The sequence below is a fragment of the Manis pentadactyla genome, chromosome 9 (genome assembly GCF_030020395.1).
Source record: "Manis pentadactyla isolate mManPen7 chromosome 9, mManPen7.hap1, whole genome shotgun sequence".
In the NCBI taxonomy this organism is placed as follows: Eukaryota; Metazoa; Chordata; class Mammalia; order Pholidota; family Manidae; genus Manis; species Manis pentadactyla.
The window spans coordinates 121,820,605-121,837,825 of record NC_080027.1 but is presented as its reverse complement, the minus strand read 5'-3'; the positions used below and the strand labels follow the sequence as shown (position 1 = coordinate 121,837,825).

The following is a 17,221-nucleotide window of genomic DNA, read 5'->3' as shown; positions in this document are numbered from 1 at the left end:
GTTGGTTCCATCTTAATCCCGCCCATCAGTTCTACTTCAGGGTTCGGCAACTGCGGGAGGAGCTCATTCTGTGACCACGCCTCCGTAGTGCTAGTCACACCTCCAAGTTTCGGCAGCCGCGCCTTCTCATTCCTGGCCTCTCGGATCGGCTATTCCTATTGGTTACAGACCCCATCGGTCGTTAGCAAACGGGAGGTGATTGGCAAGGGGGTGGGCTCTGCTTCCCGGCGGGGTCCTGCGGAGTTGGCGGAGGTTCCTTAGGGTACTGGGGGACCGGTCTGCGTGGAAGCGGGTGGCGGGGAAGGAAGAACTCTGAGTAGGAAGCGGAGCCGGGGACCTGGGACCCGTCGCGACAAAGCCAGGTAAAGGCTCCTTTCCCCTCCCCTTTTTCCAGGCCGCCTGACTGAACAAACCCGGGCAGGGGCGGGAAGGAGAGGGAGCGGATGCTGCTGGCGGCATCGCCTTAGCCCTGCCGCCCGGAATCCCTCAGACTCCCTCCCCCAAGACCCTCTCCAAAGCTCCCAGTACAGCCCATAATACTTCTCAGGATTGCCTCTCTCCGCCTTTCACTGCACTGACTGGGACTCTGCCCTGGCTCACGTGCCTCCGCGCAGCCCGCACCCAGCCCCCTCTCCAAGCCCTCTGCACTCGGGCAGCCCTGGTCACCTTTGGGCAGCCGCCGTTGGCATCACCCGTAACAATCGGCTGCCCTCTTCCCCTGTCTCCGAGCCCTGGCAGACAGCGGGTTTCCAGCCCAGGACCCAGGAGGGTGGGTATTCCGCCCTGCTTCCGGGGCTCTTCCCCTGTCCCAGCCCCCTGCCCGCCCTGCAAGCGTGTGCAGAAGGGCCGGTTATTCCCGGCTCCCGTGCAGCCCCCTCCCCGCTTCCTGCCCGCCTGAACCACTGCGCCGCCTCGGCTCCCTCTTCCTTCCTCAGTGCGGCCCTTCCACCGGGAGCGGGAAGCAGGAGACACCAGCGGGAGCTTCCTCCTCCCGGCCACGAGAGGGAAAGGGGGCGGCCAAGGAGGGAGGGTCGTCGCTGCGGCAGGCCGGGGAGCGAGACGTCCAGCTCTGCGCTCGCTTCCTTCCCGCCGCCTGGGCCTTGGCCGGGGCGTTATCTTCTCCGGCACCTCCCCGTGCAAGGAGTCGGAACTGCGACCCTCACCGACCTTCCCACCCCCAGCCTGGGATTGGGTGCGGTATCTTGGATCTCGGGGTTTGGGTGACAAAAAATATTGGGGGTGGCATTTACAGTCATTCTCGTCCCTGGCTTGGAAGCGACGACTGCCTTCCGCCCTCCCCTCCCCAGCCGCCTGGTTTTCCCGACTCCGACCCTTGCTTCTAACCCGTTTCCTGCTTCTGCCGACCACATTGTTTTCCTGGATGTGTCCCGTGCCGAGCGGGCTTTTTCCTGCAGATCTCCCCCCACCCCACCCCCCGCAACATTTTGCTGCCAAGAGAAGCTAGTAACCAAAAACAAAACAACTGGGAGGAGGGGAGGGAGGGGAAGAAAAGTTGTGCCCGGGTGGCGTGTCCCTCCCCGGCTTTGATCCCCTTTGATGTCCAGGGAGTTGCCCCAGCCGGGGGTCAGGGGCCGCGTCCGAGGCTGGGCCGGGAGGTCTCCCTCCAGCTGGCCGCTGCCCAGCGCCAGCGGGGCTCGGGAGGCCGCCGAGGTGCCGCAGTCCCCGCCCGGAGCCCTGCGTTCCCGCCGCAGTCCCCACCCGAAGCTCGCGCGGGCGGCTGCTCCGAAGTGTTTTCTTTCAGCCTTAAAACAAAATCCGGAGGGAGCTTCCTTCCACCCCACCTCGCCTCGCGTCGGGCCCGCCGGCGTTTGGCTGAGATGAACGGGCCCAGGCCGGGCTGTGAACGACGTCCCCTACCCCACCCCTGCCGTGATTAGGATCTGCGCCGGGGCTCATCGCCCCCTCCCTTTTTCCCTGCATTTACAGGCAAGTGAACCGGAGCAAACGACTTCCGATCCAGTCCGCGCTGCTGCGGCTCCCGTTTGGAATTTGATTTGCAGCATCTTCGAGCCTGTGCAACAGAAAACCGCGAAGCACGCCCAGCCCTCCCCCGGCACCCCGATACGCACCCATTCCCTCCCGGGGACACAGCTGGGCGCGTCCACACCCCCGCACCCCCCACACCATGTTGTGCGGAAGGACTTCCACTCCCCGCCTGTGTCGTTGATGTCAGACCCCAGGCCAGCCTCCGGGCGCTGCAGTTCTCCCGGCTAATGCTAATGCTGAGGCTGCGGCTCCGGCTCTAGCAAAGGCACCAGCCGCCGCGCCCGGCCCCAGCGCCTACCGTCTGCATGTGCCCGCCGTAGCCGTCTGCCCAGCCCGCAGCCCGCGCTCCCCGGAGCGCTGGAGACCACCGCGGGGGGCCCCTTCTGCCCTGGGGAGAAGCGCTCTTGGAGATATTGATTTCGGTGTTGGATTTTTCCTGTGGATCTATCAATTCACAATTTGAATTGGGAAGAAAGAAGGAAAACATGACGTCTCCAGCCAAATTCAAAAAGGATAAGGAGATCATAGCAGAGTACGATACTCAGGTCAAAGGTAAGGCCTTTTAAAAATAGCATACTGCATATGCCCAGTGGACCATCGAGGCATATATTTCCACTCTGATTGGAAGGATGGTCATTTCTTTGGGTGGAGCAGGTGAGGGCAGGCTGAGCCCAGAGGTGGCTTCATAGGTGGAGCTGAGCCTCCCAGGGATGGGCTGTGACAGGGGCCACAGGCTCTGGAAAGGAATCATCAGAGTGGGCTTTGGGTTTGTTTCTGTAGGGCTGACCGTTCTTTTTGGCAGCCCTTTCATCCCCAGGCTGGATAGGGTGGCAGGAGGTGCCGAAGGGTCTTGGAGTGAGAAAGGCAGTAATAGCCTCTGGGTGTCTGGGTCAGGTTTCCTTGAAGGACAAGTGAAATCTGACAGGTGTTTGAGAATTCATTTCCAGAGGGTGGAGAGGAATCCAGGTAGAGAGTGTATGTCCCTTCTCAATTCAGAGAGTCCTGACAGGCGGGGTTTTATCCCTGCACTATATCAAAACATGACATTTGCTACGGTATCGGACGCAGAAAGTCTGTAGCCACCTTGGGTGCACCTTTTACTCACCTGGTCTCTGGCTGCTCTGCATTCAGTCAGAGATTTGAGAACAGAAAGAATAAGGCCACTCACACCCAGTCTCCGCCCTCACCTAAACCTGAATGGAGTTGGAGTGTTAGGGTTGCTGGGTGCTGATTCTGGAGAATGGGAAGACATAATTGTTTAACCCTTCTCTGTGATTGCTTTCTGCTCCAGAATACGTGCTTCTAAAGGCCCAATTCCCTCTGCAGAAATATGAAGGGAAAAGCAAAACGTGGGCCTGGAGAAACCAAGTGACCTGTCTGCACATGTAGTCAACTGCCTGACTTGGCACATGAATCAAAGCCCCTTCCCGGATAACCTTTTATTTTAACCAGTAATTCCCATAGGAGGGGTTCCTGCCTATTAAAGAGCCCTAGCGTATGTTTGTACAAGGCACTGTCTCTTCCTGGCCAGTCACTGGAAGAGTCCTGTGGCTCTAGCCCATTGAGACCTCAGCTGGGGAGTGGGAGAGGTGGGTGGTCTTGGACGTTACACCACATGGTTGGAGCTCTGGGTTTTCCTTTGTTTCAGACTACAGAGGGAGGGGCCCCTCCTTCTTTCCCTGCATCAAGGCAAGGAGACCTTTCCTATCATAGAGGACTTGGGAAGGGCCCTATCTCCCTTCTCATGATTGTCTGAGGTAGGGGTAAGGATAGGGGTAGAGTTTGGAAGGGGCCTCTGCCTTCTCTCTGGGAAGGTTGGCAGGTAGTTTGAAGTCCCACTGTGCCTGTAGGATCTTTTTAATGTCACCAGCTTGGTCCATGCTTTAGGTGCCCTGAGGGACCTTCTATCCACTTGGCTACAAATACTGGTGGGCTTATTATGGAGGTGGGGGAGTTGACTGATTGATAGCTTCAGTTGAACTGGGATTGGGAGAGGTGTGGTTGTGAGTTAAAACTGAGATCTTGGCCTCTTGTCACTGTTCAAAATCTGGGCCTATTTTTGTAAACAATAGGCCGCTGACCTCTGTGTCCTGTCCAGTTGCACTGCATTCTGCTCCTGGAATCCCCCCTGCAGCTTAAACCAGATATGTAATTCTTTTTTCTTATTTTAACACATCCTATTCTTAACTGTTGCCATAGGGAGCGTTAATAACTTTGACTTTCCCAGATTTCTCTCCAGAAGCACACCATTTGACTAAGGTGCAAAGTGATTTTACATGTTTATTTTTTGGAAGGTTGAGGCTGATAGGTGTTAATAGAACCGTATCTGCCAATTCCTCATTGGTGAGGAATTTCTCACGAGTGTGTCTCAAAATGAAACACTTCATGTATTTACAAACATTGCTCATTGAGATGATGTAATGCCATTGGCTCTTTGGGGTTTCTCTTCAACCTTGCCACAAGCAAGGAGCTATTTGGCTTTGCTCTCACATTTTTCCATTGACACCATTCAGGATCATAGAATTTTGTACGTGCCCTAGCATGATGTCTTACTCAGGGAAGGTGCACGTTGAATGCTTATGAAACTGGTCTGAATGGTTAAACCCTTCATTTTAGAGCTGAAGAGAGTACAGAGAAATTAAGAGGCTTGCCCAAGGTCACACAGCTAGGTGGTGGTAGATCTGAAACTAGAAGCCAGTTACTGACTCCCAATTCTCTATTCTATTCTATTCTATTCTATTCATATTTACTATGAAATATCATCTGTCCAAAGTAGAGGGAAAAAAAAATCCTTAAGAATCCAGAATCTGTCAATGAATAGAAGTAGTGGTAATGATAATAACAGATCCCATTTTGGGTGCTCATTGTGTTCTATCCTGTCCTGAATTGCTTTATATGAATTGGCCTGCGTAATCCTCCATGTATTATTTCATCCTCCATTCATGGCATGAAGAACTGAGGCTTAGAGAGGACAAGCCCTCCGAAGGTCACACAAGCAAGCCAGAGCAGCTTGCCTCCACACCTGTATTTGTCAACTATTTATTGAGTGCCTACTATGTGGTCTGGGGGCCGAGAGTGTAGCAGGGAACAAGACAGAAGTCCCCTCCTGTACATTCTACACCTGTGTTCTCTGTGGAAGTGCAAAGAACTTGGAGACAAAGGACTTGCCGGGTTCTGGGTTGGCTCTGCTCCCCCACTTGCTGGAGGCCCTCAGTCAGAATTGTTAGGAGTTTCGGCTTTTTATATGTTATATGAGATTCATAGTGCTGCCAGTCTTAATTCTCTTACAGATGCCAAGATAAAAAGGAAAATTGCTATTTCGGTCTGGTGGTTATGAGCATAAGTGTTTGAGTCAGAGGGATTCAGGGTAAAATCTCAGTTCTGCCACTCACTTGTCTTGCACCTTGGGCAGGTTGTCTGAGCCCCAGTGTCCTAATCTGGAAAATAGGCAAAAGAATACGCATTTCCTAAGGTAGCTGTGAGGATTCAGCGGGGGTACGGTGTGACAGTCATTCAGCACGGTGTCTGGTAGTCCAGTCTGTTAGTGGGCCTGCCTTCTTGCCCAGTTGGGCTGACCAGTAAGGTCGCATTGCCTGTTCATTCCCCAAGTGCCAGCTGTCAAATGATAGGAAACAAATCTAGAATGGAACTTCAGTGATAGTGTTAGTTCCTGCAGTAGTAGCAAAAAGTATGGTGGATCAGTCACAAACCCTCTAGACCTCAGTTTCCCTTTCTGTATAATGAACAGCTTAACTGTGTCATCACTGGCCGCTGCTGCTGTGGGTCTCTGTCCAGAGTCCTGGGTCCTGCTTTTCAGTCAGAGTGGTTTGAATCAGGTGGGCTCTAAGGGGACTTTGTGGCACCGTCTATCCTCTGGGTTTTGCCTCCATTTAAACCACCTGATTGCATGGGCCCAGAAGGACCTCCGAGGCTGCCGCCCCAACTCTGCTTCAGTGGGGTTTTCTGAGGGGCGTGCCTGCTTAGCCTGCCTTGTAGCCACCTTCTTAAAAACCATCATTGTTTCTGGTTTGTGGGTGTTCAGATGCCTCTGAAAGTTCATGCCTCTCAATGTCTGATTCAAAAGCAATAATATTCTTAGTGCTTTTCCATGGCATCTTCCAATTTACAAAGCGCTTTCATCTACATTAATTTCTGGAAATTCTTGACAACCGTGGTCAGATTCATGAGTATAACCTGAGGGCTTTTGGCCTCTAGTCTGTTAGCTTCTTTTGGGATTGGAGTAGCGAAAGGTGGTAAGGTACAGGGCGTGGTTTCCAGAGGTGATAGTCAGCGTGGTATTTGGGTGAGCTGGCATCCTGGTATCCTTGCCCAGTTACACTGTCCTTTCTTTATTTGAGACCCCCTTGCCTTTACCTTCTCCATACCTGGAGTTTTTACAGTCCCCCAGAAAGCTTGAGATTGACAGCTAATGCCAACCTTCCAGGAGGAATCGTCTGAAACAGTGTGGTACTGTGTGCTGAGCAGTCAAATTCTCTTTCTTCAGAACATTAGGGGTCTTGTCTTTTTCTTTTTCTTTTTTTTTTTTTAATGTCTTAGAAGAACAGTGTGTGTGCACCAGAGCTGAGAAGTGAAATTTTGTAATTTCCATCTGGAGCATTTTGATAGAAAAGCCTTGGGCCTTTGCCTGGAACAGTTTAACCCTTTCAGGACCCTTTCGGAGCAGGAGATGAAATTTCAAACTCGACACACTGTGTGTATGCGTACACTTGGGAATGGAGATTGCTGGTATTTAAACACTCTTGTTTCCCCCGGGAGGTCTGAGCGGTTCTTCACTCATGCCAGCAAAGGTCTTCTCCGAAGCTTCTTTCCTCCCAGCCCCCACTCCCCAAGGGAGCTTTAAATATAATCAGTTTGTGAAAAGCTGCAGTAAAACATCTCATTGGAATCCCCAAGCAGATGCTATCATCTTCCTGCGAGATGATTGAAGGCTTCTCTCCCTTGCTCAGCTAAAACAGGACGCTGAAGTAAGGCGAACTCTCGGAAGAAAATGAAGCTCTTGGAAAAAATGGAGTCCTCTGTGTCTCAGAGTTGAAAGATCCTGGAGGAAGGTGGAGGGCCAGGAGCTGGGGGTGCTGTGCACTGTGCCAAACAGTTAGAAGCCAAGTTGGTGAGGAGTTCTTTTCAATGTCGGGCATTCTCTTGGGAAATTCACCTTGGGAATCATGACACACCACACAGGCTGAAAGCTAGACAAGCCCCAGTCTTTTCTTTGCTGTGAAGTTTACAGAGTCTGACCTGGCCCTGATATGTAGCGTCCACCCCCTTTTAAAATCAGTAGGTGCCCCGCCCCTCACTCAGAAACTCCCGCGGTTCATTCCAGAGAAACGTGGGCTGCCAGTGGACCCTGTAGAGTTCTCCTTCCGAGGTTTTCTTCGTGGGAATAGTGCTTAGCTGACACCCGGGATCTCAGGACTTTTGTTAGGAAAATACGTGCCGTTTTGCAGGGAGGGGAGAAAAGTCAATATAATACTCACATTTCTATAGGTAACAAAATTCAAGCGAACCGTTTTTCCCTGGTGTCAGCTGCAGAACTGGCCTTTTGGGGAATCTGGGAAATTTACTTCAAAAGTTGTTGGATTTAAATATAAATAGTGAGAGTACTTGGAAACGTTTTCAAAAATTACAAAATTACACCACTACTGGTTTTACAGTCACGTGTAGGAACTCTTATCTCTCCTTAATTATGGTAAAACGCACATAAAATTTACCATCTTAACCATTCTTAAGTGTACAGTTCAGTGTTATTTAGTAGATTCACACTGTTGTGTGACTGTTACGTCCAACCATCTCAGGACTTTACACCTGGCAAAGTTGAGACTCTGTACCCAAAACAATACAGCCTCTACCCCTGGGTCTCTATTTGACAACCCCAGGAGGCTCATGTAAGTGGAATCATTCAGTATTTGTCCTTTCGTGACTGGCTTATTTCACGTAGCATAGTATATTCAAAGTTTATGTTGGAGCATTTGTCTGAATTTCCTTCCTTTTTACGGCCATTGTATCTATGAACCACATTTTGTTTATCCATTCATCCATCTGTGGACACCTGGGTTGCTTCGACCTTTTAGCTATTGCAGATAATGCTGCCATGAATATAGTTGTCCCCATAGTTTTAAAGAAATGTCCTCTACACCGAAGTTTTATAAGACTAGATATATTTCTATGTAATTTCCTGCCCTGATAATTTTAGAATTAAGATTTTAAGTATACATACTATTTTCGTATTTTGAATGTGAACCTGTGTTCATAATATGGGCATTGTATATTAATAACAATTTTATATGTTTTAATAACTACATGAATTACTAAAACTTCCTCGTGTTTTTAACAGCTTTATTGAGGCTTTATTGATGTATAATAAACATGTTTTAAAATGTACATTTGGTAACTTTTTAACAAGTTTTACACCCATGAAAACATCAAGATAAATGAACATAACCATCTCTGCCAAAATTTCTGCATTTTAATATGTGATATAATGAGTAACATAATAACCACATTACCGAAAGGACATTAGCTGAGAAATGAGTAAGTAAAAGCCAGGTATTACCAAGCTTAAAAATAAATAAATATGTAATGATCCAATTTACCCAGATTGGTTCCTGGAAATAATCTTAGTGAATAGAAACCGTTTCCCAGGGAGGTTGGGTTAATAATTGTGCCTCAGACATTACTATGAGGTTGGGTGCAGGATAGGGGGAAAAAGAAAAAAAAATCTCGGATGATTAGGAGTTGATGAGTGACAGTACCTGTTTTCCCAAAGACCTTGCTTGACCCAGTCTCTGGGGCCTCATGCCTCCTCTGAAGGGGTCACAAGTGAGCCAGGTGCCAAGGGGCGGGGCGGGGGCCTCCCATAGGAGATTGCTCAGAATGTTATTAATGTGGCTTATTTTCCCTTATGATTGATTGCCTATTGCCTGCTGAATAGAGGCCAATTTCCCAGGTGAACATTAACTTGGTCTGCAGTCTTGGTCTAAGTTTTACGTTTCAGCCGTATTTCTCATTTTACTCTAAGAGGACTGGAGTCCTATCTGGACTATTGCTATTCTTTAAACATCTATACCGCTAGCTGACATTTTGTTATTGGCGGCCTACCATGTACTAGACATTATGCTAAACATGTAGATTATTTCCTAGTCCTCACACCAACTCTAGGAGGCATATATTGCTGTTGTCCCATTTTGCTGATGAAGAAAGTGAGGTGTAGGAGATTTCAGTGACTCTGCTAGGGGCTGCAGCTGTTGAGTGACGGAACAGGAGTTGTCAGAGCCTCTGCTATCTGCAGAGTGAGTTCCGAGCACTGCTTGTGGAACCGTACCCCTCTCTCCCTGTCCAGCTCCACACCCTCGCCTGCTGAAGTCTCAGCCCTGCTGGAAAAGCCTGACTTTGCTGGGAGACCTTCCTTGGTCCCCCTGACCAGAAACGACCCTTCTCCCTAGTGCACCCTCGCAGCACTATGGCATTGACCTTGCACTACTTTATGTTTTAAGCATTTGTCTTTCAGTCTTCTCTGTTCTACTTGACTATGGTAGGAGTGTTCTGAGGTTGTGTAGTGCGGTGCAAAGACCACAGGCTTTGGAACCAGCCCTCAATGGGATTCCTGTTGACATCACCACCTGGCTCAGATCGCTCAACTCCTCTTGCAAATTTCCTCTTTGGTGACGCTGTGATAACAAGGTCTACCTTGCTGGTTTATTGTGGATGTGTGTAAAGCACTAGCTCCGTGGATGGTAAATATTAAATGCAAAATAAGTAGTTCTTATAATGGTGGTCCCTTCAGATAGGAAACATGTCTAGAACAGTATGTAGCCTAAATAGTGGCTCTTAGTAAACATTCATTGACTATAATAATGAATGCATAAACGAATGGCCTAGACTACTGCAAATAATTTTTCAGAAATATTTTCTTTATTTGATCTTGACGGTACTTCTTGCACAATACCCCTAATGTGTGTGTTTTTTAAAAAAGAACAACAATCTTATTCTGCTAAGATCATCACATAAAAGACTGTTTACACCCATCATTTCCCATTTACCCTGCCTACACTTTATACCACCCCAAAGCTGAACCTGCCCCAAGTTTCTTTACCATATTATGTTATTTCATGCTTCCTGCTTTATCCATGCTGTGTCCTCTCTTTGGAACGGGTCCTTTTCTTTGAACCTAGAAAATGTAGTCATTCTTTAAAACCCAGCCCAGATGCCACCACCTCTGGGAAGTCTTCCCTGCTTATTCCTCTTCTCTGCACGGGGTTAATTAAGGCACCCTAGCACCCCTCAGCAGGCTTCTATGCTTTCCTGTATTATTGCACTCGTCATATTACATTTTAATCTCTTCATTTACATCTCTTTGTTTACAACTCACTGAGCACCTTGGGGACAGAACTGTCTTTTTTCATTTCTATGTGTCCAGCTCCTGGCACAGAGGAAGCATAAAATGCTTGTAAATCAAATTGAACATTTTCTGAGTTGAGGTTGGTGTGACAGCGCTATGATGTCATGCCTCTATGTTTCTCCCCCTACTCCAATAAAAAGCCTTCTCCCTATGTTAATGTTATTTGAAATTCAAAGTAGGTCAAACATTGTGAATATTGTCATTACTCAAGCACAAGTGCAAACTGTATAGCTTGTGGAGGCTCCCCGGTGGGAGGCTGTTCTTCCTTATTTGCTCCCCCAACTACCCTTTTAAGAATCACTGCCCTAGCGCTATAATTGAGTTGATCAAAATTTCTTCAATCACTCTTCTTTCCTTGGAAACCAAGAACAATATTGATGCTGAAATTCCAAAGAGTTTGACAGAAGTAAGCAAAACACATTCTACGTTTGTTAAGGATTTATTCACAATTTTAAACCGATTATTTCAAAGGCTGAAGTTAAAAAAGTTGAGGTCTCTTTTGACCAAGAATTAAAGCAGAATTGAATTGCAAAAGGAGGTATTTGATATTTTTTCGAAGTATGGGTTTGGAGAGAGCTGTTGCCCTGTTGGAAGCAGCTGCATGATCTGTGGTCAATGAGGAGGAAAGATCCGAAAGGACAAACGGGAAAACTCTCCCCTCTGGTTTTTTCAAGTCATTTGGTACTAAGTAGCCTTGACCTTATTTATACATTGTGAGTGAATGGTTCAGAACTTGAAATGTATATTTGCGAGGACGGAAAAACAGCTGGAAAGTGCATCTCCCCCCTTTTGGTGGGTATTTTAGGATGCCATCTGTTAGGGAGAAGGCAGTTTTGTTTTTTTTTTTAACCTTTCTTCCAAAAATGCACTGATCAGTGAACAGGTGTGACCCAAAATGCATTGTGAAAGTTGGGGCCTTGTCTCTGCTGTCCGAGCCCAGATCCTGCATTTTGAATCACAGCATGGTAGGCAGGGTCTAAGCACTCTCCCTGGAGAAGGAGACCTTGCCAGCCATGGTGGCTGGGTGGGCTGCGCTCCACAGGAAGACAAGCAAAGAAAACAAAGGGACCAAGAGCATAAGCCGGCCAACACATGACATGGTGTGAGCTTTAAGAAACACATCCTGTTTCTGAAGAGTTGGCAACAATTTCTCCAAACATTGAAACCCCTTAGAGGTCTTCTCTCTTTTCCCGCCAGTCTTTTTCTTGTGTTTATTTATTTATTTACTGGGGAGCATGGGTCATTGGCCAGATCTTGTCAGATGAATGAACTGCTCTTTGGGGAGGCATCTTGATTGAGCTATCTAATTTGGAGCAGCATTTCTTTTGAGCCATAACAAACTGAACTACTGGGTTCTGTACAGGCCGAAGGGTACCAAGGGGGAGTGCTGGATTTGGAGGCAGAAAGCTTAGGTTTTAGTTTAGCTTTGCCATATACCACTGTGATTTTGGGGGTACCTCAATCTGAGGTCTCCAGTAGTTTCCTCATCTGTAAAATGGGGACAATTTTTAGCTCTGGCTAATAACTAGCATTTATTGAGTGTTTCTTATGTCTCAGCTCTGTTTTAAGTGCCTTCTGTTTATTAACTCGTGAATCTCCCAACGGCTATGAGGTAGTTACTATTATTATTCCCATTTTACAGATGAGGCACAGGAAGGTTAAATAACTCACTCCACAGCACGTAGCTAGTAAGGGAGGACCATGTATGAACCCAGGCCAACTTAACACTGGTGTGATGCTCAAGTGACAGCATTCAATCGACAGGCCTTTGCAGCTGTGAAGTGCTGTACACGTTTAGGTGGTTCTCATTTCCTAGTATCTTGATGCAAAAAGGAGTTAATGCAGTTCTAAATGTCTTTCTCCCTAGTACACATCCATTCGACCTGCCTACGCCTTAGTTTTGTCATCTAGAAATTAGGGGTATAAAATTAGAATGTTTCTAAAGTCCTCCCTGCTTTCATGGTTCGTGATTCTTGCTTATTTGTGCGACTGAAGATGACTGTTTTGCCCCTGTTAAATAGGCACGCTCGTAAGGACAAAAGCCTTTGTAGTCTCTGAGTGACACTGGCCAGTCCTAGGTCTTGGCATGTCTGCGTGGCTGCTTCACACAGACGGGGGTGGACCCCAGGTGGTGGCATGGTGGCAGCTGGCCTGGAAAGCAGTTGAAGTGACACTTGGTTGGGTGTCGGTCTCTGATAGGAAGATGTGCCTCACAGTTGGAAACATTAGGCGGAAGGACTGTTACCTATTCATTCTAGAAGTGGACATATTGACTGGATTCCTAGGGACAAGAAATGCTTTAATCAGAATAAATATATTAAATCTTGGACTTTCAGCTCAAGAGACTTGCAGAGTGAGAAAAGCCCGCTGCTTCTGGTGTGTATGATTTTTCCTTGTCCAAGTTAGTGGGCCAGACGTGGAGCTTGTATAACTCTTGATATTACAGACATTTGGTTATATGTTGGGTGCAGTATGTTAGTTTAAAAAGAAAAGAAAAAGGAAGTTGGGTGATTGTCTTTAATTAAAATGAAAGAAATAAGGAAGTGGGAGGCATTTAATCCCTGACATCTGGGCTGAAACAAACTGTGGGGAGGTGGTGTGGATGGGGAACCCGAGTAAGGTTACTGTAGACATCTGGGCTTTGGGGGAAGTGACTTCAGGCGAGATCTCCTAGGATGGACGGTAGCCTCTGGCCTCACAAACCCCTCTTCATGTGTTAGGCCCTTTGTCAACTAAGGGATTTCTTTGTGGATTGTGATGAGGTATGCTATATTATGGAGTTGAAACCTTTTCACAATCATGTTTGTGTTCTTTTCACCTAGTGAGTAAGTCAAGAAACAGTTCGTTGTTTTTAAATGGGTACTATTAATAATAATGACAGCTCATATTTTTATCATTGTGGCATTTAAAAAATATCATTCATAGGGAGGCAGGGTTGTAAGGGTAAAGGAGGGCCAGCTACGGAATGTTGGACACGTCCTTCCACCTTTGGGATTCTCAGCGTGTCAGCTGGAAAATGGAAAGATGGATTCCTGGTTCTTTGCTTCATCATTTTTAGGACATATGAGCAAAAAGTGTTTATCATAAAGTTAGTTGCTATGTAGAGTTTACATGGTGGTTATTGTCCCGAGGAAAGGACAGAGACTAGAGAATAGACACCAAAGGTTCTTCCCACTCGCCTCTCCTACCCCTTTAAATGACACTAACAGGCTTTGCGTTTTAGACATTGCTGGAGTCCATTGTGCTGTATCTCTTGATCTCTCTTATTTATCCAGTGATTTGTGGTGATGTAAGTTATCTCAACTCTTTGCTGTCAGCAATTTTAAGCGAAGCAGCAAAGCATTTGGGTAGATGATATCTATTGCTTTGATTAATGAGGTTCTTGATCTGAATCCTTTAAGGCCAGTAACAACACAATCTTAATAAAACACATAGTACTTCTTAAGACTATGGGAGCACTCCCCACTGCCAAAACCTGAAACCGACTTGTGCCAGTTCTTTGTAAGCGGACGTGTGTGAGCCTCCTTTTGCTCTTTTATCCGGGGAGCAGGACTGCCAGTGCCGGTAAGCTCGCTCTTATGGATTCAGCAGCAAGAAGAATGATCTAGGCAGAAACAAACCTCCTAAGTTTTTAGCTTTCCCTGGCCTCCAGTCTCCTTACTCCTTCCTACAAGACAAGGCTCTGGTGGGTGCGCGCGCATATGAACACACACACGCTCTGTCTCTCTTACACAACTTAATGTAAAACGATCTCATGTTTATGAGAGCTGGAGTTACTTGGGAGGGATGCTTGTGTTCTGCAGGCTCAGTGGGCACGATGTGAAAGCAGGGCTATTTGGCCTGTGGAGATTGCAGATAAGAACGTGATATGTAATTGAGTAAGAATTTGAAAAATTATCCGATAACATTAGGAGCAGCAAAGCACCCGCTTGTGCTTTTTTTTTTTTGAATGCTTGAAAACTATTTGGAGGAGGAGTAAGGAGCTAGCATTGTTTTCAGGGCGTGGGAACCCCCCTCTCCACCCTACAAGCGAAGTCTGTTTGCCCAGGCAGAGAGTGTGAGGTCTCTGAGAGATCTTGACAGATCATTTAGTACATTCTTCTGCCCCCAGGCGATTCTTGTGTCTAATCATTTCAGGAAAAGGGCTGTCCACTAACCTTTAGAATCTTTTCCAGAAGAGTACAGCAGAGCCTACTGTCCCATCTTGTGCCAGTGACCCTAACTATAAATGGTCAAGTCCTTCATTTGCAGAGCTTGAAGCAGAATGAAAAAGGAGGCCCAGTGAATTGAACTCGTGTTTTTGCTGCTGGTGCCACACCCTCTGTGCAGACCTTTGCTTCATTGGGGTTCTCAGCTGCTCAGGGAAGGAGAAGGTAATTGAAACTTTCAAGGCGTTGGCTCATGGCTGCTGGGGTGTTCTTCCTCCTGGTCCCCACTCCCACCAGTGTCCAGACACTTTGTATTAAACAAGGAACTCATGAGCTAATTTCAACCTGGCACCCATTTCTTTAGTACCTACTGTGTGCCTGCTATTGTGTTAGGTTGTGGGCATGTAGCTATCAGTGACAGGATTTTGGCTTTCAGGGATGGACAGCTTACACAAAATATGGTGACAGGGCTCTAGTAGAGGGATGTCGAAGGTGCAGTGATGAGAGAAAAGTCTGAGAATGAGGAACATTGAGGGAGCTGGTTGAAGAGGAAAATGGTGATTGCCACCTGCTATTGATCGTGCACGTGCCAGTCTGTGAAGTACTTTCTATGCTTTGTTGCATTTAACCTCTTACTGGTACTACAGTAGGTCAGGGTGATTTCAGGCCTTGTTATACTGTTTTGTTTGGTTTGTTTTTTGGGGGAATATTTCATTTTGAAATAATTTATACATTATCATGCAGTTGCAAGAAGTAATGCCCAGAGATCGCACATGCTCTTTATATTCCCCCCAATGGCTAACATCTTGCAAAATTCTAATACAGTGTGCAAACCCAGACATTGGCAGTAAAAAAACTGAACAGTTCCATCACTACAGGAACCCCTCATGTTGACTTTTTAGAGTCCTGTCCCCTCCATCATCTCCTCATTACACCTCCCTCCATCCTTAGTCCTCAATTCCTGGAGCCACTGCGCTGTTCTCCATGTCTCATCTTGTCAGTTCAAGAATGTTTTATAAGTGGAATCATACATTATGTAGCTTGTAGGGTTGGCTTTTGTCTTTCAGTGTAATTCTCTGGAAAATTCATCCAGATGGTTACTTGCATCACTAGTTCATTCCTTTTTATTGCTGAATAGTGTTCCATACTGTGCATGTACCTCTGTTTGTTAACCATCTACCCAGAGAAGGACAGCTAGCTTGTTTCCAGTTTTTGGTTATTATGAATAAAGCTGCTATGAACGTTCCTGTGCAGATTTTTGTGTAAACAGGCATATTGTAAAAAGTGGAGGTAGTTTTGTTATATAGAAAGATTGTGGATTAGAAGGTCGAAAATCTAGGTTTTATTTTTTGCTAGGAAGATATCTATCTATCTATCTATCTATCTATCTATCTATCTATCTATCATCTATCTATCTATCTATCTATCTATCTATCTATCTATCTATCTATCTATCTATCTATCTATCATCTATCTAATCTATCTAATCTAATCTATCCATCCCTGAATTGATCATCTGCCTTCTTGAGTCTCAATTTCCTTTTTAATAAAATAGCATAGTGTATGTTCTGCCTACATGCCAGGGTTGTTGTATAGATAAACTGAGATAATATATGATAACAAATGTTGTAAACATCAGGAATATATAAACAAGTGAAAGAAGATGCCATCTCACTGTGTTCTTTCCTTTGAGCTCTGGGGGAATATGAGCTGGAAACTTACCTCCAGAGTAGTTTTTGAATTATAATCCAGAGACAGCTCTTTTGCTTGTTTTTCTTATCTTTGATGTCTAGGTGTTTCTTAGATACTGTAGTTCTCATCCTGTGCTGGTGATGGGTAACTTATACCTTCCCCCTGGGGTTCGCTTATCTCTTCACTTTTTATTGGATTCTTTGATGCATAAGACATTTAAAATTTTGATATACTCAAATCTATGTCGCTTTTTCTTTGTTGTTTGGTCTTACTTTAAACACACACACAGCCTTCCCTATGCTGAAACCGTAAGGATATTCTCCTATCCTTCTTTAAAAGGTTTTAAAGTTTTGTTTCTCATGTGTCTTCCTTGAACAAATGAGGAATTCATTTTCAGGAATGGTATGAGGTAGGGATCTCACTATACTTTGTATTCCAGATGGCTAACCACTGTTCTAGTTCCACTTACTGAAAGGGCCGTCTTTTCCCATATTGGTTTGTAATGTTGCATTTGTGTGTAAATCGAGGCCCCACATATTTGTGGGCAAGAACTCTCCACCATGCTGTAGTGGTAACACTGTACCAGCCAAAGGGATGTGCGTCAGGGCCACTGCGGAGGGGCTGGATATTTATTTCCCTCTGACATGAGCGATGCTGAGCCGTCCCCATAGCTCATACCAGAACTGCTCTGCTTTTATGTGTACTATACTGGGCATCCACCTGAGAGTTTATTTGAAGAACTTCTTACACTTAAAAAACATTTTTGTTTTAAGGTTTAAAAACTAAATCGTTAGCGAATTGTGTTTTGAAAGTTCTTCAGAGATAGCCAGAGGTCTTCTCTTTCATCTTGGGCTGGACACAGAGGGTGGGCCGTGCAGAGGTCAGGACCTAGCCGTGAGACAGACTGTGTCTGTTAAAATAAAATAAATACATTTGGCGATTGTCAGTGGTTCTAAAT

The 17,221-nt window shown here is 46.3% G+C and overlaps 1 protein-coding gene across 11 annotated transcripts in view; it reads left to right on the top strand.

Annotated features, from left to right (window-relative positions):
• The first annotated feature begins 209 nt into the window (after positions 1 to 209).
• The window catches only part of SRGAP2 (SLIT-ROBO Rho GTPase activating protein 2), a 225,295-nt gene continuing 208,283 nt past the window's right edge, over positions 210 to 17,221 (top strand). For 8 of the 11 annotated variants that reach the window (XM_036909772.2, XM_036909769.2, XM_036909771.2 and 5 more), the window contains exons 1-2: positions 210 to 362; positions 1,948 to 2,559. In XM_036909772.2, coding sequence (XP_036765667.1) covers positions 2,493 to 2,559 — 67 coding nt within the window. In that variant the 5' untranslated portion in view covers positions 210 to 362; positions 1,948 to 2,492. The remainder of the gene's footprint in view (positions 363 to 1,947; positions 2,560 to 17,221) is intronic. The other 3 variants (XM_036909774.2, XM_036909777.2, XM_036909776.2) reach the window with 1 other exon arrangement.